The sequence below is a fragment of the Prunus avium genome, chromosome 5 (assembly GCF_965620075.1).
Source record: "Prunus avium chromosome 5, drPruAviu1.hap1.1, whole genome shotgun sequence".
Taxonomy (NCBI): domain Eukaryota; kingdom Viridiplantae; phylum Streptophyta; class Magnoliopsida; order Rosales; family Rosaceae; genus Prunus; species Prunus avium.
In genome coordinates this window covers 17,879,044-17,901,739 of record NC_142288.1, presented here as the reverse complement: position 1 = coordinate 17,901,739, position 22,696 = coordinate 17,879,044, and the positions used below count along the sequence as shown (strand labels likewise).

Here is a 22,696-nt window from a genome sequence, read left to right as displayed (position 1 = left end):
CAAAGAAAGAGTTTTATGCCCTTCTTGTGATTACTATAGTCAAGTTACTTGTAATTACGGTCAAGATAGAGAACATCATTTTCACCCATCGCTGATGTAAAAACAAATTCATTAATTTTGTCATGAAATAGAATTTTATGAGCTTCCAAAAACTTGTTCTAATTTCAGTTTTCTTGGTCAATTAATGAAGTAATTGGGTTTCAAAATTTTTTAGGGTTACTGGTCAATTCTTGACCATGAACCAAAACCAAAGCTTGGATTAAATTGCCATTATTAAAATAATTATTGAGTAGTTTTCACTTACTACCCTAAAATTTACTGAATTTCATAATTTACTATCTAATAAAGTTCATTAGTTGGCATTATATTCGTTTACCTTAATAATGGATCAATATTTAAGTTAAGCTTACCATTTTTCCATGATATTAATAGTGGATACGTATTAACAGAGATACGAAAGTGGTAGTAAAATCAATACTTACGTGAAATTTAAGTAATAAATTTTCGAGTAGTAAAATGAAATTTCCCGTTACTAGCCTCCGTTTCATTTGACTTGTCCTCATGCACACGACTTCAATGACTTCATGCATGCGTCAGTCAACATCAGTACACTCTAATCTTAAATGTGAACGGCTCCGTAGTCAGCACCGAGTAGCGTTGGCAGACCTCATCTCCTTCACCATTACTTACTCTGGTTCATTTCATATTTGCATTGCTCAGAAAGCAAAACACATGGAAACTAAACAAGAAATATATATATATATATATTTTGATACGAACTCAACAAGAAATTATTAATACAAGACAACCCAATTCTTACTTCACAATAAATAAATATTTAAGCTCAACAGTATCCTGCCCTGTCTCCATTTCCATTGTTTTTGGCATTTTTTGTTGTTGTAGAATGTCTCTTCTGATATGCTCTGTTGGGCTTTGGTCTGATTGAATAAAACCAACAAAATTAAGGAAAAATCTAAAGTCAAGGCTCTCTCTGTTGTGGATAGACCAAAACCAAACCAAACCAAACCCAACGCGCTACGAGTCTCTGACTTTCAGACACGAAATGGGAACGAAGAGATAGGAAACCCTCAAAAGGTTTGAAACGTTTTCTTGGGTCTTTCATTTTTGCGTAGGTAGAAAAATCTGCCTGTGTTTTAGTCCTGTCCCTTTCTGCCTGTTAATATTTTTCGTTTCATACACGACACTCTCTCTCTCTCTCTCTCTACATCTCCAAAACGGGGTTTTGCTTCTTTGTTTAAAGATTTTCCCATTTCTTTTATCTTTAAGGCCATTCTCACAACTTTCTCTTTCAATTTATGTCTCTTCCCTTCACTTCAAAATCGATCTGGCTTTGTCTCTTTTCAGCCTCTCTGTCTCCAATTACCAGCTGGGTTTTTCTTTCTTTGCTTCATCCCCTATATAATTTGCTTAATTTCCTTCAATTTCCAATTTGGTCTTCATTTGCCCTCTGTTTGGTTGACCTTTCTTAGCTTTCTGGGGTCTGTTAGTTGACCACAATTTCCACTAGCCTCCCTTATTTTATTTCTGGGTTTTCTTTTCCAATTCTATTCATCCCATTCCCATCTAATTTCAGCCATTTCTTCTAGTTTTCTCATCTCTGTTTTTCCCCCAGTGAATTCAAGTTAGCATTTTTACAACTACATATATATACCATCTGAGGTCTTGAGGCTTTTATTTATTTGTTGTTTTAGAGCTTAATTAAGAAATGAAGTGCTTTTTTCCATTCAAGGACAAATCCAAGGGCAAGAAGCAAGGAGCACAATCCGCTCCAGAATTGAGAAACCAAAGCAAATCAAGCGATCTGGTTTGTGATCGTGCAACAAAATCTTCAAGTTCCTTACCATCACCAAGGAGCATACCAGAATTGTACAAAGAAAAGGAGCAAAATTTGAGAGTTTTCTCATATCAAGAGCTGAGGGAAGCAACAAATGGTTTCAACAGGTTGCTAAAGCTTGGGGAAGGAGGTTTTGGGAGTGTATATAAAGGAAAGATTAGCCCTGAAAATGGTCAAGGAAGTCCGATTGTAGTTGCCATTAAAAGGTTAAACCCGCGTAGCTTACAGGTTCGATATATCTTCATTAATTTTCTCTGTTTATGTTTTTCCATTCCAATTTTTCTCTCTGTTTCTCTGTTTTTCTTTTCCTGTTCTTTTCCACATCTACTTGGTTGGGAGATATTGTTATTTGTTTGGTGGTATGTGATGGTGGCATTGAATTACATATTGTATTTTGATGGTGAATTCCAATGGTGTTTGTTTTTGAATGTTGAATTTACTTCTAGTAGTGGACTATGTACTTTTCTATTTTATTACAATTAAATATCATTTAATTATAATTGATTAGTGCGTATGTGATTGTTTAATATAGTTTTTTTTTATTCGCTCAGGGATTTAATATGTTTGTTAACTAGGTTGCTAGTTGAACTTAGATTTGAACTTAATATAAATAAATCATATCTTACGTTACTACATATTTGTTTAAATAAGATTATACATGGTAGGCGTGGCGGGGATGGGGATGGGGATCAATTATACGGCACTTGGAAACGAGAAAGCGAGGGGGCTAAATTATGCTTTTAAAATCTATCTGAATCTAGGAATGAAGTAAAAGTCACAAAGAAGCAGAATAAATTATAAGCAAGTGGGGGCATGATATAGACTAAATGCGAGATAGTGATTAAGCTATTGAGGGTGAAAGAAAACTGAGTGCCTTCTTTTGATCAAGTCAATAAAGTTGTGTGATCTAGACATCGCTGAAACCCCAACATAGGGATATGACAAATTTGGACTTTGGAATCCATCTGGTGCTGGAAGTGTAGGAATATTGAGAGGATATTGTCATGTGCCAATGAGCAAGGATGCTATAAGTTAGTGACAAAAGTTAGCAAGAAGAGAAAGAAAAGTGCTTGCTTAAAAGCAGGCTAATGGAATTGATTGATATTCATTTCCATGTGGTGCTTGAATGGCATTTGTTAAATGAATGACAGATAAATGCTTGAAATGCTAACGGAATTGATGTTTAATTCCTTGTTTTGCTAACTCAAGAACAAGAATTGGAACAGTTTTTCATTGAAGGTAATGGTTTAGCTACTAAAAGATATCGGTCTGTCTAAAAGTTACATCTTATTACTCTTTTAACCAGTTATATATATGGTGGACGCACAGATTTTGCAGAATCTAGTGGTATATTTGTCATTACCTTCTGAGATTGGCAAATATTTTAATGAAATTTAAGATTAATTAGAGACCCTTTTATACGCACATTTTACAACATTATATGCCTCGTACATGTTGTTCTGATTCTTTTGGTTTTGAAGCTTATGGTTATTAGCTTTTCTCAAACAGGGTCATAAAGAATGGCTTGCAGAAGTTCAATTTCTTGGCGTCGTAAATCATCCAAATCTAGTAAAACTTTTAGGATATTGTTCTGTAGATGGAGAAAGAGGGATACAACGGCTACTGGTATATGAATATATGCCTAATAGAAGCTTAGAAGATCATCTTTTCAACAGGGCTTTGCCCGCAATGCCTTGGATGACAAGACTACAGGTTATGCTTGGTTCTGCTGAAGGATTGGCTTATCTACACCAGGGACTGGAAGTTCAGGTGCATATAGTTTCTATCCATTTTATCTGATTTGACCATACTATTGTTAGTCAGTTTGTTTTTAACTTAAAACTTCCACATCATTTGAACATATGGCTCCTCTATGTCGGCTTGCTAGTTTTGGCTATGTTAATTTAACCAATGAAAACTAATAACATAATCGATTAAGGTTTTTGGGTCATTTCAGAAGATATTGGTATCTATTTATGAATGTGTGAGAATTTTAGTTAGGTCGTCTTTTTAAATTGACCAAGGATTTGAACTGTGACTGCTGATATTTCATGTTGTGTTATATATCTTTTTCTTGTTTCCTACTTTCAAACTGCAATCTCTGCTTTTGGAACTTAAAAGGTATGTTCTACTCATGTAATGTAACTGCCATAAGTTTGGTACAGATGAAGTTTTTTCGTCTGACGGCTATAAAAATTAGATTACAGAGCAAAGACCATTTCTGTTAGATTAAAGCAAACAACCTTTGCTGCTACATTTGAGTCATTTCAGGAGGAACAAAAAATTCCCACAACTAGAAAATGTGCAGAATACTAGAGTGTGTTGCTTTAGTGGTGGGGTTACAGTTAAAGAGGTCACAGGCTTGGTTTAGCTCTACTTGTGGGCTTGAAAACACTAAGATCCTCATATCCTTATTTTACTTCTGATATCCAAATATTGCAGAAATTATATGCATATGGAAATGATACACTTGCTGAGACCTCACATGATCATTTTTTGTTTGTAAGAAGACAGATTCTTGATTATATGTTTGTTGAACCTTGTTTTCTTGCGTTACATGGACAGGTGATATATCGAGATTTCAAATCCTCCAATGTGCTATTGGATGAGCAATTCAGGGCAAAGCTCTCAGACTTCGGGCTTGCTAGAGAAGGACCAACGGGTGACCGCACTCATGTATCGACGTCGGTGAGTAGAGGGGTAATAGACAGTTTATACTCCCAAAACTGACCCTCATAATTCTGAGACATGCTACACCCGCAACATATTTAGTGGCAACTTTACATGTTGCATAAGCACTTTTTATGTAACTTTTGTATGACATGTCATGTACAGAAGCATCCATAGTTCCACCCAAGTTAGCTGGGGTTTAGGGTTTATTGGATCCCCAAGCATCATTTGAGCCACATTCTTGAGAGTATTTTCACTTGCTTAGTTAGCACATTTATGTCGAAGGTCCTCTTTTTCCACGGGAACAAGTGCTGGTCAATGCACATTTTTCTACAAGTTCCCCTTTTTTTTCTTCCCCTTACACATGCCACAAGTTCTTTATGTTGACTTCAATGACTTCATTAAATTGGCCCTGAACTATTGATGAAATGTCCTTGTGCCTCATTTGGAGCACCGTACTAGACAGGACTGGGACTAAGTCCACGCCAGTCTCATGGGGACCCACCCCTGTAGAAGGATTTGTCCAATCTAATGGTCCAGTCCCATCGTTGTACACTAAACATTAGGGAAGACTAGTTGTCCATTTTAATTGAATTTGTCATGTCCAGCCCCACCTTCGAAACATGGCCTTGATGTCCCCGTTTAATGGTTGGCCGGCCGCCTTCTTTGAAGTGCATCATTCTTGGAAAGAAACGTAGGATTAATTATGAAAATTATAATTGTCTGTTGGTGTCCTATAATATCACTTATGCATATTGTCTTTGGTTTTGTTATCAGGTGGTAGGGACTTATGGATATGCTGCCCCAGAATATGTTGAAACAGGCCATCTTTCAACGCACAGTGATTTATGGAGTTTCGGTGTGGTGCTTTATGAGATCCTCACAGGCAGGCGTGTCTTGGACAAGAACCGCCCGGCAGCGGAACAGAAACTTCTTTATTGGGTTAAACAGTTCCCTGCTGACAGTAAAAGGTTCAGCATGATAATAGATCCATTGCTGAGAGATCAGTATTCTCTTACTGCTGCTCGAAAACTTGCCAAGTTGGCAGATAGTTGTCTGAACAAGAATGCAAAAGACCGACCAACAATGTGTCAGGTGGTAGAGGTCTTGAAGCAAGCTCTACAAGATTCAGAAGCGGGAACCAGCTCTGTAAATAGAAGTTTTGAGGCATCTGGGTCTAAATTGGCTAAGCGGAAACCCAAGTAGACTTGATATAAGAGAGCATTATCATAAATGCCACTTTCTGTTGTGACCAAATTCTCTTTAAATTTTTTGAGCAGGTTTAAATGATTGGATATTATTAAGCAAGTATAGCAGGGTTGCAGTTAACCCTTTTAATATTTTTTCGGGGACTTTCAGGCGCGAGTCTGGATTCATCGGTAGCTGTCAAATCCGGGAAGTATGTAAATTTCTGAGGTCCTGAAGCACAAGAAATCAAGGAAATTTTTTATTTTCTTATTGTAAAATTATAGAATGGAAGAAGAAGGCAGTGAAATAGGGGAGACCCAGTAGACTGATCTGTGGAACCGCTGTAAATCTCCATACTGAGCCTTTTGCCTTTTATCTTTTTATTAGTTTGAAGACATAGCTGCGCACTGTGGTAGCATTCATGTGAAAATTGCTTGTCTTTTTTTTCCCTTTCTTTCCCTTTTCTTCTGGGACTCATTCTTGTGGAGTGAAATTTAATTACATTGATTAGCCAAAGTTCATGGAACCTCCCTCAAAGCTTTCGTGATTTCATCAGTGCAGCATTATACTTCAATTTCTTGCCTGTTTAATTCTTCCATCCGAATTCCCATCTAAACAAAATTAGTCTAAGTTCTTGAAACTAGAGAACAATGTGTCGGGACAAAATAATACATGGAAAATGGCATTCTTTTTTTACGCCTTACGTTGGTGCACATAGTTTATTACCCTAAACCCTAAACAAGCGTCATTTTTGTGTGGAAAACATCTCTCCCTGTCTCTCTGTTTCTCTCTTTTGTTCCTCTTTACTTGCCTATGCATATCCATCACTGTATATATGTCTTTATGCAGCAAGTCATGAAACCATACACTCAATGTATAATAAAGTTTTTTTTTTTGGTCGCATGTCTAATAAAGTTTTGTTTGATAGAAATTAAATATACAGTTTGCAGAATTTGATTACATTCAACAAGCGGTTAGAAGTTGATGGTAGATCCCATGTTATTTCATAATTTCGGGGTTTCAGTATTTTCGGTTTATTTTCAGTAGTACTGATTGTAAATTAATATAAATTGAACTACAGTTTACATAACAATAAGATGCAAACACATGAATGTTTGATGAATATCTAGATTTTTTTATATAAAAAATAATATTACTATTACACATTTTAACAAAAAAAATCTCATATGAGAACATTACACACACACATATCCAAAGATGGATTCACGCTTGAGCTAAAGTGGATAGAGATAAATTAGGCTTAGTTGTGTAAGCTCAATTTAGGAAAATTACATAATAGCCCGTGCCTTTTTTTAGAAAGCAGCCCACCTCAGATACCACGTCTCCAGTTGAATACTTTAATACTTTCATTACTAAAGTTTTTTTTTTCTCTCTCTCTTCTTTGGTTTATTTAGGCTCTAATTTGGCTCAAATAATGTTTATATCTCATTGAAAATAATTTATATTTTTTTTAATGAATTTTGAAAATAGTTTTTAATATGAAGGAAATATACTAAATTAGTCAAAAAGTATACCACTTTTATTAATTTGAAGGAAATACACTGAAGGAAATATTGCTTCTTATAAAAAAAAAATTGTTAAAAAATATGGATTATAATTGTTCTTGAAAAACAAAACAAAAAACCATCCCAGTAAATATTCCTTGGTCCGCCATTGTATATATCATGGACTTTCTAGTAAGATAATATTTTCCTATATATATGTATATGAAATTTCGTAAAACATATAATTATTGTATATGCATTGATTTTTCATTTGGGTTGGCTTGACAAAAAAGAAACTACGAAAAAAAAAAACTTGACAAGAGGAAAATAATTGTAATCTAACCTTTTTTTGGGCCAAAAATGGGTAGAAACTTTTTTAGAAGCTAACAGAAACAACTTTTTTGGGGTATATACAAAAGAAAGCAACTGGGCTTGCGTAGTTATAAAGCTAATTGAAGCCCAAACACACGAGTGGGCCATTTGCAAGTTAGGGTTTAGAAAGTGCAATAGGATTAATTTGAATAAAATATTATGTTTCCCAATGAGATTAGGAAACAGAAAGATATATTTACATATGTAGCCCTGGGCCTTTTCTAAACATTAAAATTAATAAAACGAAAATTACAAGTAATTCACCTCATTGCTAAGATTTTCCCTGCTTCTATGGTTGTCCATTGCTTTTGCCAAGGCATCTCTCCATTTCCCCAACTCTTTATTGAGAATTTTCCACTTACAAGACAATGTCATTTCCGTACTGGTTGTACCCGATCTTTCACAAAATTCGGCATGAATTTTTTTTTTTTCCACATATGACAAAATTTCATCTCATTGCTCGAGACGGGATAATGACTAATTTGGACCCAACACTCACACAACAAAACATCTTCCATGGTGCTCTATGCCCCAATATAGTCGATAGAAGAAGCCATAAGATGATAAAGAAAAATAAAACTTGAAAGTGAATAAAATATTGAGTAAAAAGTGAATAATTTTAGAAGTAGAAGAAAATGTATGAGGATTTGGTGTTGAAAGTAAAGAGTAATGGTAGGTATTTATAGAAAAAAAAATTCCAAAATTTTTTAGTATTTTTTATAAAAATTTTCGAATTTTTTTTTCATAATTTTATAGCAAAAAAAAAGGCTAGCCGTTGGATTGGAGGAGAGTAGGCGATTGGAGCGGCTAGACGACGACACTTGTCTTCTAGCCGTTGGTGGAGCGCAGGGCTGACATCAGCTTCCCCCCCCGGGCTCGCCCATAGGGCCAGCCTGTCTTCGTAGGTCCCACCTTCAGCCCGGGCAAAAGTGGACCGCTGGAACTGGCTTTTTGGCTTGGGCTCCCCCCAACCCCGGGCTTGGGCTCCTCGCTGGAGTTTCTCTTAGGTATTTTACACGAGTTGAAATGGCATCTAAAACATGTCATTAGACAAATCCTGTCCTCTTATTAGCCATGTACTATCACTATTAATTTTCTCCTCACCATCCCCAGGTTTATGTTATATCTCTATCGAAGAATGTAAAGTCACAAATTGAAAACTTAAAAAAAAGTACAACATATATAACTAGTATTGGAATTGAGTTTATTCTAGTACTGGAAGGGTTAATTAGTATTAATTATCTATTCACCTTTTGATGAAATTTGAACATATGCGATTCTATATGTGTGAGTTTGGACTGAAGCATATCTCGGGTCATCATCATTTCAGATATTGATGAATGCAAAGGCAGTAATGAGTGTGGAGGCAATTTATGTGAGAATTTTGTTTGGGGGTTATAGCTGCTCTCAAATATAAGAGTAATGCTATTTGGACACACAACATTGACACACTTAGTGACACCCGCTGATGTGTCAATGTATTATTTGTTTTTCTTTTCTCCTCGTTTTCTGTTCAGCGAATTATACATTGACACATCAACTGATGTCAACTAAGTGTTTCAATGTTGTGTGTCCAAATAGCATTACTCCAAATATAAATGGCTATCGGTAATAATACTACTACATGCCACTTCAAAACCACCATCGGGTCGGGCCTCTGAAAGTGAAATCAAAACTATTATTTTAGGTATACTACTCCTTTCAAAGCCAACGGATGAGTGGCTGTTCAAAGAAGCCAACGGGTAGAGGTATCCAACCAACTCAGAAGACCAGCCATCTTTGCTAGCCTTTCGTTTTCAATTTATCTGCCAATAAACCAAATATAAAAGCTGCCGACTGCAACTTTGCATGTCGGTGCATTATTGAGTCAAATAGTCAACATGCTGACAAACTCCTCCACTGAAAATTATTCCCGTCTCATCTGCTAAATAGTTTATTATTTATAGTTCGTGCTAATTGAATCTCAAGTGTTATCCAAAGTTTTCATGGCAGCCCATCTTTTCGTGCTAATTTAATCCAGAAGATTATTTCATTAACTATTAGCCATTCATTGGCTTTGTTGATGAGGAGCCATTCAAGTTTTTCAACATTTTTAAGTGTGAAAGGTTTTCCCAAGGTGATAAAAATGATATGTTTCCACCAAGACCAACACTAGAGAGTTTGAGGGTCCTTCAGATAATATAACCAAATGAAAATGGTCTCCATAAAATATATTTCATTTTAAAGTTCTTGCTCTGTTTTTTAGTTCGAAAAAAAGTTGATAAACTTTAATAATTTGTACTTTTGAGTGGACTTGACTTGTAAAAGCCATGGATCGAGGAATATGGCATTAATTCCTGCCTCCAAGCTGCAGGAAGTACCTCTGCACCTTCCGTAATTTATTTTTATTTTTATTTAGTTTTATCCTACATTGAGAAGGTTAAGACTTGAGAATGATCATTTGCTTTGCTAATAAAAATTCCAAGCTTCCTACTAGACATCATATAGGAAACTTAAGAAAGGAGGAAGAAGCAAAACAATGGACTTGGCATAATAAGGACCTGAAAGTGCTGAAACTTATTTCAATTTGCTTTGAAACTTAACTTTGGTTTCTTTCTAGTCCTTTCTCCATAGACTGATGGGGATGAGCCTAATGTCACGCAAGGGCGTAACCAGAAAATTTTCAATGGGTGGGCTAGCTAAAGTTATTAGCTTAAAATTTAATGGTAAATTTTTTTGTACTTACACATTTTCTATAGTTTTTCTAGAAATAAAAGTGTATATTATTAAATCATATAAATTATGCCAATTGTAAACACAAGAAAAAAAAAATAGAGCTATATTATTCACAAAAGGGTGAAATTTCATTTACAAAAACGCAGAAAAAGGAAGAACAATACTCACAAGGAGTTCGACTAGTGCTGTAGACGTGCCTACAAAAAATTCAAATTTTTATCTAATAGGGTTTTTCTTTTTAGGTTTATATGAGTTTTAGTTTTGAGGGGATTTAAGTGTATTCAAGTGGATTTTTGGTTATAAAATTGACATTGACTAGAAGTCTTTTAATTTTATTATTATTTTTTTGTGAAGATTGACTAGAAGTCTACACACGTATAGCTAGGAATAATTTCCACGCAAATTCATGTGCACAAATCAACGAAATATGTAACCTACTTAAGTCAATCCATGTTCCTTTTTTGGGAGCTATATAAAGTTTGATATACATCAATTTGGACTGCAAAAATCAAACTCTGCAAATCAGTTTGATAAATAATGAATACCATATCCATTACTCTGTTGTTATGGCGCATAATAATACTAAGTTGTTGCTATGGAGCTGCAACAACTAGTGCAGCATCAGCGCCTAAAGCAAAGCCTAATTGCACAACGCATTGTGGAGATGTTGCCATCCCATACCCTTTCGGGATTGGACCTAGCAAAGATTGTTACTTGGATAAATGGTTTCAAATAGACTGCAGGCACACCAACTCTACAACCTCAGCTAATTACAGCAGGCAAGTGCCTTTCCTCAAGAGCGTCAACCTGGAGCTGCTAAGTATTTCTCCGTTTGAAGATGGCGGTGGCACGCAATCGGTTCAGGTTAAGAACCCTATTACTTTCTTCAGTTGCGAAGGAAATGAAACTCGCCAACCCCAGAATTTGAAGGGCAGTCCTTTCATCTACTCTCAGAGAGACAACATATTCATTGCAGTGGGTTGTGACCTCTTTGCCCGTATGAGCTCAGATTATGGGCCTGTCGCTGTATGCGGGTCGATTTGTCGAAACACTACAGACCGCGACAATGGCGACTGCTATGACAGTAATGGCTGTTGCCGAGGTATTCTTCCAACATATGAACTCACCAATTTTAGTATTGATGAGATACCATCAAATTCATCAACATCAGATGCAAAGGACGATTGCAAGTACGCATTTTTGGTTGATAAATTTTGGTTTGCGGATAACTTAACGAATTTTCGAGACGTGAAGGATATGGACAGCGTTCCTGTGGTGCTAGACTGGATGTTAAACGTACATGACTATGGTGAAAGATTCAGTGAAGGATTCAGAGAAAAACCAGACCTGACGGATAACCAATCAACACCCTTTTGCACCAGAAATTGGTACAATCGGAACACGATGATTTGTGACTGTCCGCCGGGCATGGAAGGAAATCCTTATCTTCTCCAACCTTGTCAAGGTACGCAAACTGAATCTCTTCTTTCTGGATTTAGATTGATCCTTGATTTGTAATCTCAGTGGTCTACTATAAAAATGTTAAGGTAATCTCAGTGATTATGTAGAAAGCTTTTATTGAAATCGCTTTTGTTAGATGCACCTCAAAGTTTTTGATAAAAATTAAAGTCTTAGAAACTTTGTTTATCAAATGTTCTCAAAAGAGATGAGCGGACCAGTAAGTTTGGGGGCCCGAAGCCCCATTAGGTATTTTACACGAGTTGAAATGGCGTCTAAAACATGTCATTAGACAAATCCTGTCCTCTTATTAGCCATGTACCATCACTATATTAATTTTCTCCCCACCATCCCTAGGTTTCTGTTATATCTCTATGAACGTAAAGTCACTCATCGAAAACTTATAAAAATAAGTACAACATATATAACTAGTATTGGAATTGAGTTTATTCTAGTTCCGGAAAGTTTAATTTGTATTAATCATCTTTTCACCTTTTGATGAAATTTGAACATATGTGTGAGTTTGGACTGAAGCATATCTCTTGTCATCATCATTTCAGATATTGATGAATGCAAAGACAGTTATGTCTGTGGAGACGATGTATGTGAGAATTTTGTTGGGGGTTTTAGCTGCTACTCAAATATAACTGGCAGTAGATGTACGCATTCTTCTGGTTCGGACTTTCGGACTATTACATGCCACTCCAGAACCATATCTCAAACTGAAATCAAAACTATTGTTTTAGGTATAGTACTCCTATCTTCTTACATCTCTCAAAATAATAATACACCATGGTAATATTATTCAAAAGTTTTTTTGGGTTACAATGTTGTTCAAAATGTTTTTGGCTTGGACAAAGGGTTTATTCCATTATTTTCGTGTTTAGAAATGATAATGGATATAATTCAATACCTATTGATGCAGGTCTTGGCTCCGGTGTTGCGCTATTGTTACTACTCATTGGTGCATGGTGGGTACACAAAATCGTGAAGAAAAGGAAAACCACTGCACGCAAGAAAATGTTTTTCAAACGAAATGGTGGTTTATTGTTAGAGCAACAATTATCGTCAGGCAAAGTTAATGTTGACAAAATCAAGTTATTCAATTCAAAAGAATTAGAAAAGTCCACCAACAGTTTTAGTATTGATAGAATTCTTGGTCAGGGAGGTCAAGGTACCGTTTACAAAGGCATGTTGGCAGATGGAAGAATTGTTGCAGTAAAGAAGTCCAAAATGGTGGACAAAAGCATGCTCTCGGAATTCATCAATGAGGTTGTAATTCTTTCACAAATCAACCACAGAAATGTGGTTCAAATTATAGGATGTTGTTTAGAGACCGAAGTTCCACTTTTGGTCTACGAATTCATACCGAATGGAACTCTTTCTCAATATATCCAAGAGCAGATTGAGGAATTCCCACTCACATGGGACATACGGTTGCAAATTGCCACAGAAATTGCGGGTGCTCTTTCGTACTTACACAGTGCATCTTCCTTTCCCATTTATCACAGAGACATAAAGTCTGCCAACATACTTTTGGATGAAAAATACAGAGCAAAAATTGCTGATTTTGGAACTTCAAGATCAATTTCCATTGACCAAACTCATCTAACCACATGTGTACATGGAACATTTGGTTACTTGGACCCAGAGTACTTTCAATCAAGCCAATTTACGGAGAAAAGTGACGTCTATAGCTTTGGAGTGGTCCTAGTTGAGCTCTTGACGGGTCAAAAACCAATTTCTGCAGTAACATGGTCACAAGAAAAAGAATACAGAAGTCTTGCCACATATTTCATTACCTCGATGCAAGAAGATCGTCTGTTTAATGTTGTTGATGCTCGAGTTCTGGCGGAGGGCTCTGAAACAGAAATCCAAGTAGTTGCTAACCTTGCAACTAAATGCTTGAATTTGAACGGAAGAAACCGTCCTACAATGAGAGAGGTTACATCAGAGCTAGAGGCTGTACAAATGTCAAGAAAACCTTCCATTAGTGCTCAGCAAAACTCTGACAGGGTTGATTTTGTGGAAGATGATTCAGTTGGGAATTGGGATGTTGAATCACTTTCAGAAGTGTCGGCTAGGTACTAAAAACATGGGTTTATGCCATTGTTTCCATCTACAAGTATGGTGAATTCCTTTTAATTGAATAAACTCTGTTTCATTTAATGTTGTTGAACACATATGTTATGTTTTTCTTACAACCCGCGAATATTCCCCATGCGAAATTTTGCTCAAACACATTGTATCAAGTTGACTTCATCTATTTCACTTTATCACCAGTCATACCTTGCATATTGCAATAATTCCATTTGAAATTGTAGTGGAAGATTATGAATTATTTTCCTACCAGATAAAAGTGAATTTGCTTCAAGTCATCTTATTGCTTAATCCTGAAGATTATTTCATTAACTCTTAGCCAATCATTGGCTTTCCTAGTTTTCCAAGTCATTTCTCCATAGACTGATGGGGATGTTTAGAGGTGTCAAATGGGCAGTGTCGGGCCGGCCCGTCCCATTTAAACTCGTGCTTTTAACATTTTCATGCCGTGTGTAGATATATGGTGAAGTCTACATATATGGGCTTGTTTGTTAGGAAAGACTAGACACTACAAGAAAAAAAGGTCAGTATTGACCAATTTCTCAGTGACCAAAGTGACAAGTTTCAGTCATCAACCTCTTATAGAAAATCCTCATTTGTCCTCCAAGTAGGCAACATACCCATATTATGCCTTGAACGCGCATGAGATGTAAGCATTTTGCTAGTATAGTCCAGTCTAGTAGTCCTCCCTATCAAACAAGCCCTATACTTTTAATAGGAATTTAGTGAAAAGCCCAAAAGAAGCAGCAAGCTCTCAAAAACACCCGAATTTCATTCTCTCCATCAATTCTATTTCATTTCATTCTCTCCATCAGTTCTTGCCCTGTTTTTTTGTACTTTCGATAAACTTTAATAATTTGTAGTTTTGAGTGGACTTTACTTGTTGTGGGGGTCTTTTTGTTCCAGCAGCCTGATGAATGGGCTGGGCTGCCGTAAGGAGCGAAAATGGGTGAAATTACCCCATGTGTCTGAGTTCAAAGATCAAGCCCCAAGAATGCTTCGAAAGGACAGTGAAGCCTTAAGAAACACCCCGGTTACCTTCACCAACAAAAACAACGTCTGCTTACAGATAAATTTTCTAGCTTGGCATGAGAGGCTTGTGGCATGGGAGCAAAATTGTCATGAGTTTAGCACTTAAAGAGAGAGAGAGAGAGAGCTGTGAGTTCCCAGGGAAAAAATGGAGGTATTCTGATAGGAGAGGAAGGGTTGTAGGGAGGTGTGGTGGAGAGTGAGGGAGAGAGTGAGGAAGGGTTGTTTACTAAACCATATAGATTAAGCGGAGTTAGATTCCAAATTCCTATTGAAGTTGTTTATTAAACCATATGGAATTGGAGTAGGAGTGGTCCTAATTACTACAATGTCCTCATTGTTGGGTTAAAGTAGATGGCATATTTAGAATTTTGAAAATTGTGTGAAATCCGAATTGGTGAATTCTCCAGGAATTAGAATTCCAAAATTAGGAATTCAATTCATAATTTTATGTGGGCCCCACTTACTTTTCAATTTTTTGTTGTGAAGTAAACGCATGAATTCTCCATAGGCGGAATTCAATTCCTGATGAGAATTCCAATTCTTAATTAGTAAACACACCAATAGTGTAATAAACTCCAATCTCTTAACCCAAATAATAATATTAATAGTAAACTAAATTTAAGATTGAATGCGTCAGCCGCAAAACCACATTTGCGTGTGATCCAGGTTCTCTTTTAGTATGTCGTCTCAGCCGTCAGATGACCCATAATCAACCGTTCAGTTAGGACAATGCCACTCATGCGGATCGACTTGCCCAGCCGTCGATAAGTTTCAATCCAACGTCTCAATTGAAATTCACAAAAATCTGTGCAGAAAAAACCCACACAGAAGCGGCAAAGCAAAAATTCAAAGATCGCTCCCCACTATAAAAACCCCTTTCCCCTAATTAGTCAAATCACCACATTCACTTGATTAGGCGAAAAATCAAACTGTTTGGGAGGTCAGAAAAGAATTTCCAGAGAAAATGTCAGGAAGAGGAAAGGGAGGAAAGGGGTTGGGAAAGGGTGGGGCAAAGAGGCACAGGAAGGTGCTGAGGGATAACATCCAAGGCATCACGAAGCCCGCCATTCGAAGACTTGCTCGTAGAGGCGGAGTGAAGCGCATCAGCGGCCTCATCTACGAAGAAACCAGAGGGGTTCTCAAGATCTTCTTGGAGAATGTGATTCGCGATGCTGTGACTTACACTGAGCACGCCAGGAGGAAGACGGTGACTGCCATGGATGTGGTCTATGCTCTCAAGAGGCAGGGACGAACCCTCTATGGTTTCGGAGGTTAAATCTAGCACATGTAATCAAATCCCTCCTTTGATTTGGGGCTTTTGTAAAACTTTTTATGAGCGAACAAAGTGTTAGGTGGTTTTTGAATCAGTAATGGCATGATTTTTAAGCTTGTTCTGCTTCAATCAATGAATATATAGACTATTGATATCCATTTTTGGGTTTATTTTTACCAGTTTCTGAAGTGGTTTATTTATTTTTGAACCAAACCCATTTGTGATTGTAGGCAAGGTGTTTGTTGGTTTGCCTGATGCAAGTCCAACCCATCAAGTATTGCTAGTTCATTTTAACATGTGGCTGATTAACCATTTCTTCAAACTAATGTAATTTCAAAGCCTCTCAGGCTCAGAATTTAAAATCATTACAATAATTTACAAATATGCAGATTAAGTAATAATTTACAGAGATGTCTATTTTGAACTCTCTAGTGGTCAGTTCAACTAGCTCAAGCAAAGTTTAAGCAAAGCAAAAACTAGAAATTTACTATTATTCATCTCACAATGAAATCTAACCTATCCATTGTCCATGGATTTCCTCCGCAGCTCGTTTTTTGGCTCTTGGGCGAAAACAACATAGCTCTGCACAAAGGGCAGGTCGCCTGGCCCTGGTTAACCCAACTATCTAGACACTCCCTATGAAACACATGATCACAGTTGAACTGTTCCCTCACCTCATGGCTTCCCTCTATGTACTCCAAGCATATATAGCATACTGTGTCAACCTCTTCTTTTCCTTCCATAAGGTTTTCCCACTTTAGTTTAAAACCAAAACAATCACATCATCTAATTTAGTGGTTCCTCTCAGCCAAGGTCTTAAACATCGATAGTTTCGGAAATATCAGGAAAATATCGATATCGATAAAAATTCAATAAAAATCACGGAAATTGTGATAAATACACGGAAATTTTTAATGAAAATTAGGCTTTTTTTTTTTTGGGGAAGAAAAATTAGGCACTTTACCATGCTTAAAAAATAATAGTGAAGATTGAAAATTAACTAAAAACATAAATAAATTATCCAAGGAAGAATTAAATAGTAAGTAAAGAAAATAATTATAGAGATTTAAGTAATTAAGCAACAATTTGAAGGGGAATTTAGTAACGTAAGTACTTATAATGAATAATAAAATAATCAATAACACTAAATGGATTAAATAGAAAAGAAATATATTATATTAAGTAATTAAGTAACTGATCAACAATATAAAACAATAAGTAATTATGTTAATTTCTATTTTGAGAAACAGCTCGCAAGTATTATAAATATAGATTCCGTAGCTTATTATCACAAAGTAGGGCTGGGCATACACACCAAAAACCCGATTAAACTGCCCAAACCAAATTGTTGGTTTGATTTGGTTTGATTTTATTTTATTTTATTATTGATCACCAGTTTGAAGCCAAACCAAACCGATATTTATGGTTTGGTGTTCGGTGCTTGATATTTAAATCGTCAGTTAAACCAAACCAAACCGGTGAGTGATACTCAGAAATACTAATAAAATATTAAAAATTGTTAAAGCACATGCATATGAAGATGGAAAAATCATGTCTGGCTGGCGTGTGTTGGAACTTGGAAGTGCACTGCCCCATAAATAAAAAGTAAATATCAAAAGCCATCTTCTTTTCTTTTCTATTCTTCCCACTTACCTAACATCATTATAATATTGAAGTTTTGTATTTTATTTCTATTTTTGCGCACCTGAGTTATCTCTTCTTCTACCTCTCCCTCTTTCTCTATCGCTCCCCCTCTCCCTCCCCATCCTCAACTCAAATTCTCTTTTTCTTTTTGAACTGCAACACCAGCAAAGCTCCAGACCACACACATACTCTGCTTCGATGATATAGGCCACTGCTCTCTCTTGCCCAAAGCCTTAATCGGCACCATTCCATATGGAGAAAATTCTGATGCTTCAACCACTCTCTCAACGATTTCTTTGTTTTTGAGCCCAGATTTCATGGCATGACTCAGATCTCACCTCTGTGCACCTCAAAACCCGAAACCACCTCTGGCGTGGTGGTTAAGCGCCTACAGATCTGTGAAGACCCGTATTTTAAAAGGATAAAAGAATATATTTATCTTTTGGATAAACTTGAATGATATTATCTTTTTAAGATATTTATCTTTTGAATAAACTTGGATGTTCTTATCCTTTTAATATTTAAGTTTATCCTATCCCTATAAACACTATAAATAGGAGCATAACCTTATAGTTTCAAAACTTGAGAAATTAGAAAAGAAATTTAGAGAGAGAGAGAGAGAGAGAGAGAGAGAGAGAGAGAGAGAGGTGATTCTTGGAGGATATTTGGGGCTTAGCTTGTATTTTCTTAACTTGGAGCAATGCTTTGGAATCGAGGTAGGGATTTCTTGGGGTGCCTTTACGGGGATTGATTTAATTAAATTTCGTGAGCACTGTGTTATGCATGATATTATTATTTGATTATTATTATTAGGTGTTGAAGTGTTGTTAATTATCTATATTATTAATATTGACATGATCAAATGTTATCGGTGATGGCTGGAATTCTTGGGTTGATAAAGAAAGTATGGAAAAGAGGGTAATGGGAAGGATCTTTTGTGTAGTTGAGTCTAACTCTTGGCAGGTACCAGGTCTCAGGGATCCCACAGTGCACAAGGTTTTCATTGGGTGATTCGGGACTAGTGATCGGTTCATAATTGTATATCATTTTGTACCCTTCTAGCTTATGATTTGGTTATGTTATTGAGTTAAACTTGTGCTTTTAATTCATTTTCTATTTTGATAAGTCCATAATTTCATACACTTGCATGCCTTCTTTATTTAGTGATTTTGCTTAGTTTCTCTTTATTTTGAGTCACTTACCTATGTTTGTGTGTTTTGTAGGTTAAGATAGCAAGAGATAACATTTGATGCAATCCATGCATGTTAAGGGCTGATTGGCATATGAGGAATATGAGCTTAAAGACAAACACATTTTGGCTACAACCCCTTTCCAGCCCAATTTCGTAGGTCAACTTCTTGGCCTTGGATCAGCATGCTATGGGGCTCGAATGAGGTGAAGATCTTCATAAAACTTGTTCCAATGGGTGTCTACTACAACATATCCAAATTTCAGCCCAATTGGACATTTGTGGAGTGCTCAGCCCGTCCAACACCCAACCTTGCTCAGCAGGATTTGCAGCTGCCAGCTTTGAGCCTTATCTCCTCCTTTAAGCCATGTGCCTCACCCATGCTGCAACTGACTTTGGATCCAACATAATGAGTGAAGTGGGGAGGCATTCCAGCTATGAAATTCTAAAGGAGCAAGTTGGTACATGCTGGAGTTATTATAGAGAAAGCATGTGCATGCATGTAAAGCAAAGAAATAAAATGAAGTCAATTCCAGTCTCTGTTCGGCTGCCAACTTGCAAGGCCCAAAACGCACACTTCTACTGCTCCGATGGGAATACTTTCTTCATAGAAGTTGTTCCAATGGGTGTCTAGTATAACATATCCAAATTTGAGCACCATTGGATACGTTTTGAAACCTCTGGCCTTCCTACACCAAGACTGGTTCAGAAAACTCATTTTTCAGCAACCAAAAGGCAACCACATGGGTTGGCAACCAAAAGGCAACCACATGGGTTGGCAGCAAAGGCAGCCACAACTGATGACCTTTGAACCCATGTGAGGATGCTTGAGGTGCAGCAAAAGAAGTATGGGATGAGATTGATTCCAACCACATTAACATAGACAAGATGAAGTGTGAGTTATGGGTTGTATTAAAAGAGGAATGGTGGTGTTGGATTTCATCATGTTGTTCCTCCCTCTTAGCCCTATAAATAGAGAAGCCTTCAAGCTTCAAAACACACCCCAAGGGGGGGAGCTCTCAAACACTTCTCTAGAGCTCCCTTCCCTTCTCTCCCTCAAATTCTCTTAGTTTCCTTTCTAGTTTTCAATTGTTGTAATGAAATATTTGTGCTGAAATTCTCCTTAAGTTTTTCAAGTTCTACTTTACTTTTATTTGTAATGTACATTCTTTCTTAAGTATTCAAGTTTAATTAGTTTCCAAGTTTCAATTATGATTTTTGTTCTTATTCATTATGCTTATAAGTTAATATGCTAGTTTGAATGATTGATCACCATTTAGGCTTGCATGTTAGCTATCTTGGTTTGAATTAAGAGTAGACACCATGCTTTAATTCGAATTGAACTATGAATAGGAAGAGTATGTATGGACATTCGACAACAGGGATTAGATACATGCTTGGTTGTTTAAATTGTTCTTCTATGCTTAATGGGTTCCTAATGCTTAGTTTTAGGTTAGACAACAAATGATCAAATTAGGGAATTAGGAACACAAGGTTATGACCAAACACCATGGCTTAATCATACTTTAGCTAGAATCAATCCGTTAATCTAATTGAACTTGGGAACTTATTTGCTTGAGTTATTTCATTTTTCTTGTTTTATTTATTTTCTTTTTCATTTCTGTTTTGTGTAGGGAAAATGAATTGGATCATTCAATCACCAATCCTCGTGGGATCGACCTCGCACTTACATATGCTATACTACCAAACGGCTCGTGCACTTGCGAGTATCACAAGTTGAGGATGCAGCTGAATCCATTTTGGTGCAGCTGAATCGAAGCAACAAGTTTTTGGCGCCGTTGCCGGGGATCGGTAACATTGTTTGATTCTATTTGATTTTCCTACTTTTTATTTATTTATAATGTTTAAAGTCTACTTAGTTCTCTATTGTTCATTCCTAATCCTTTTAATTCCATTTCAAGTTTGTGTGTTGGTTTTAGCAATTTATGACAGCTTAATAAAAATGGAGAGAGATGGCAACCTCAATCGTAAGAATGGGAAGTGTGGAGCAATGGGAGAAGTCGCGCCCTCCAAGTGCATCCATGCTCGACCTAATCGCTTCAAGGGGAAGCATTTCAATCCTTTCTCTTCTTTGATTTCTGTTTATTTCCGTAATGGTGATAAATAGGTGATAGAAAGTGCTGTTTGTGTTTTTCTTTGGTTTTTTGGTTTGTTTCTTTTAGTACAACAATTTATTTCGTTTGTTTGAGTTTGTTTAGAGTACTTAGTTCATTTTCATTTATGGTTTGTTGTTTCATTTTATCTTAATTTGTTTTTGTTTTTTATCTTAAAAATTTAAAAAAGAAAAGATTTTTCATATAAGCTAACTTTTGGTAACCCCAGTGAGCACTTCCGTCAATACAGTGTCTAGGAGTTCTATAGGCGACACCTTCGGTGTCTAAGAAGTTTGGGTTTTAAGCGGGACCATTGTGACCCCTCCAACCTTCCCGGATCCCCTGGCTGTGTTTTCTGAGGCCCTTAACTGGTCATCCGTGAGTTGCTTGTATATTTGTGTGTTTTTAAATTAAGTTTTTTTTTTTTTTTTATATTTTCTTTGTTATCTTTTCTGTTGAGTCTTTATTTTTGTTTTTGTTTTGTTAAGTTAGTTTATGTATTTTATTTACGTGGTATGGTTAGTTAGTTTATTTCTGAGTGTTAAAACACATTTTTATTTTCACTCCAAACTCTACATCACAAAAAAAAAAAAAAAAAAAAAAAAAAAAAAAAAAAAACACATTCAAGTAAAATTAAAAAAAAAACACCACTTTTTCTTTTTCTTCATCTTCTTTTTCTTCATCTTCATCTTCATCTTCATCATGGCTTGCCTCTATTGTCTCGCACTTGTAGAATCTGCAGCAACTCTACATGGTCATCATTTTTTCTCTGCAGTGCTTCCACATGCTGAGTGGCACAATAGAGCCGCTTCTGCAAGTCCGCCACCATAGCCTTCAAGGCAGCCACCTCAGCCTTCAAGGCAGCCACCTCCTCGCTCAGAGCTGTACACTCCCGTGTCCTCGCCAGTAGGCGCAAGCCCAGATTTGTGGCCGAGACCGCTTGGAGCGCGGTATAAGTGTGGGACTCATCCACTGCCACCTTGTCAGACCTGTGTGCTATATGCCAATGATCTGCCGGTGTGAGCTTGCTGCCAATCATGCCTCCCAGCAGCACTGCTCTGTTCGGCCTTGCCTCAGCAAAGTTCGGTATTGCCTCAGCAAAGTTTGAGGCCGTGCCGTGATGATATGTGGAGTTTGGGAAGACAGAGGTTGGAGGAGCCCTTGTCTGGGCATTCGGTGGTGCAAGTGAGAGCTCAAGGTTGAGATCATCAAGGTGAGTGCATGAGGATGCCATTTGTTTTGCTTCTGAATTTTTTGATGTTTTTCCTTGAGTTGCAGGAAGAAATGCTGGGTATCATCCGCTTGCAGAGGTGTGGTTTAAATAGACATATGCTGATGAGAGAGAGCCAACACCATTTCGGATTTCCCGGGCATGCTCGACCTAATCGCTTCAAGGGGGAGCACATTAACTTTCACTTTACTTTTCTTTTTTCCGTGTTTTCTGGTGTTTTGTGTTTTTGCCCGTTACTTTCATTTTCTAGAGCTTTGTGTTTTTGCTTTTCCCTTTCGGCTATCATCTTTATTTTATTTTAGTTAGGGAACTGTGCTTTCTTTGTCTTTTTCTTTTTCCTTCTGCAACTT

At 36.8% G+C, this 22,696-nt stretch overlaps 3 protein-coding genes across 5 annotated transcripts; all 3 read left to right on the top strand.

The window, feature by feature from the left end:
* Positions 1-1,095: 1,095 nt before the first annotated feature.
* On the top strand, positions 1,096-6,241 carry LOC110754542 (putative serine/threonine-protein kinase PBL19). 2 transcript variants are annotated; one of them, XM_021955609.2, is made up of 4 exons: positions 1,096-2,083; positions 3,365-3,625; positions 4,421-4,555; positions 5,303-6,241. In XM_021955609.2, exons 1-4 carry the CDS (start codon positions 1,727-1,729, stop codon positions 5,729-5,731), a joined length of 1,182 nt encoding a protein of 393 aa, XP_021811301.1. In that variant the 5' UTR covers positions 1,096-1,726; the 3' UTR covers positions 5,732-6,241. The 2 variants fall into 2 exon arrangements, with proteins under 2 accessions (XP_021811301.1, XP_021811302.1); XM_021955610.2 differs by having other exon boundaries at positions 1,113-2,083; positions 4,421-4,543.
* A 4,595-nt stretch (positions 6,242-10,836) lies between these two features.
* Positions 10,837-13,982, top strand: LOC110754528 (wall-associated receptor kinase-like 6). 2 transcript variants are annotated; one of them, XM_088253241.1, is made up of 3 exons: positions 10,837-11,770; positions 12,324-12,344; positions 12,596-13,982. In XM_088253241.1, the coding sequence occupies exons 1-3, from the start codon at positions 10,843-10,845 to the stop codon at positions 13,852-13,854; spliced, it is 2,208 nt and encodes a 735-aa protein (XP_088109367.1). In that variant the 5' UTR covers positions 10,837-10,842; the 3' UTR covers positions 13,855-13,982. The 2 variants fall into 2 exon arrangements, with proteins under 2 accessions (XP_088109367.1, XP_021811288.2); XM_021955596.2 differs by having other exon boundaries at positions 12,324-12,509; positions 12,689-13,982.
* Positions 13,983-15,737: 1,755 nt separating this feature from the next.
* On the top strand, positions 15,738-16,326 carry LOC110754535 (histone H4). The gene has a single exon (XM_021955602.2). The coding sequence runs from the start codon at positions 15,860-15,862 to the stop codon at positions 16,169-16,171; it is 312 nt and encodes a 103-aa protein (XP_021811294.1). The 5' UTR covers positions 15,738-15,859; the 3' UTR covers positions 16,172-16,326.
* Positions 16,327-22,696: the final 6,370 nt, after the last annotated feature.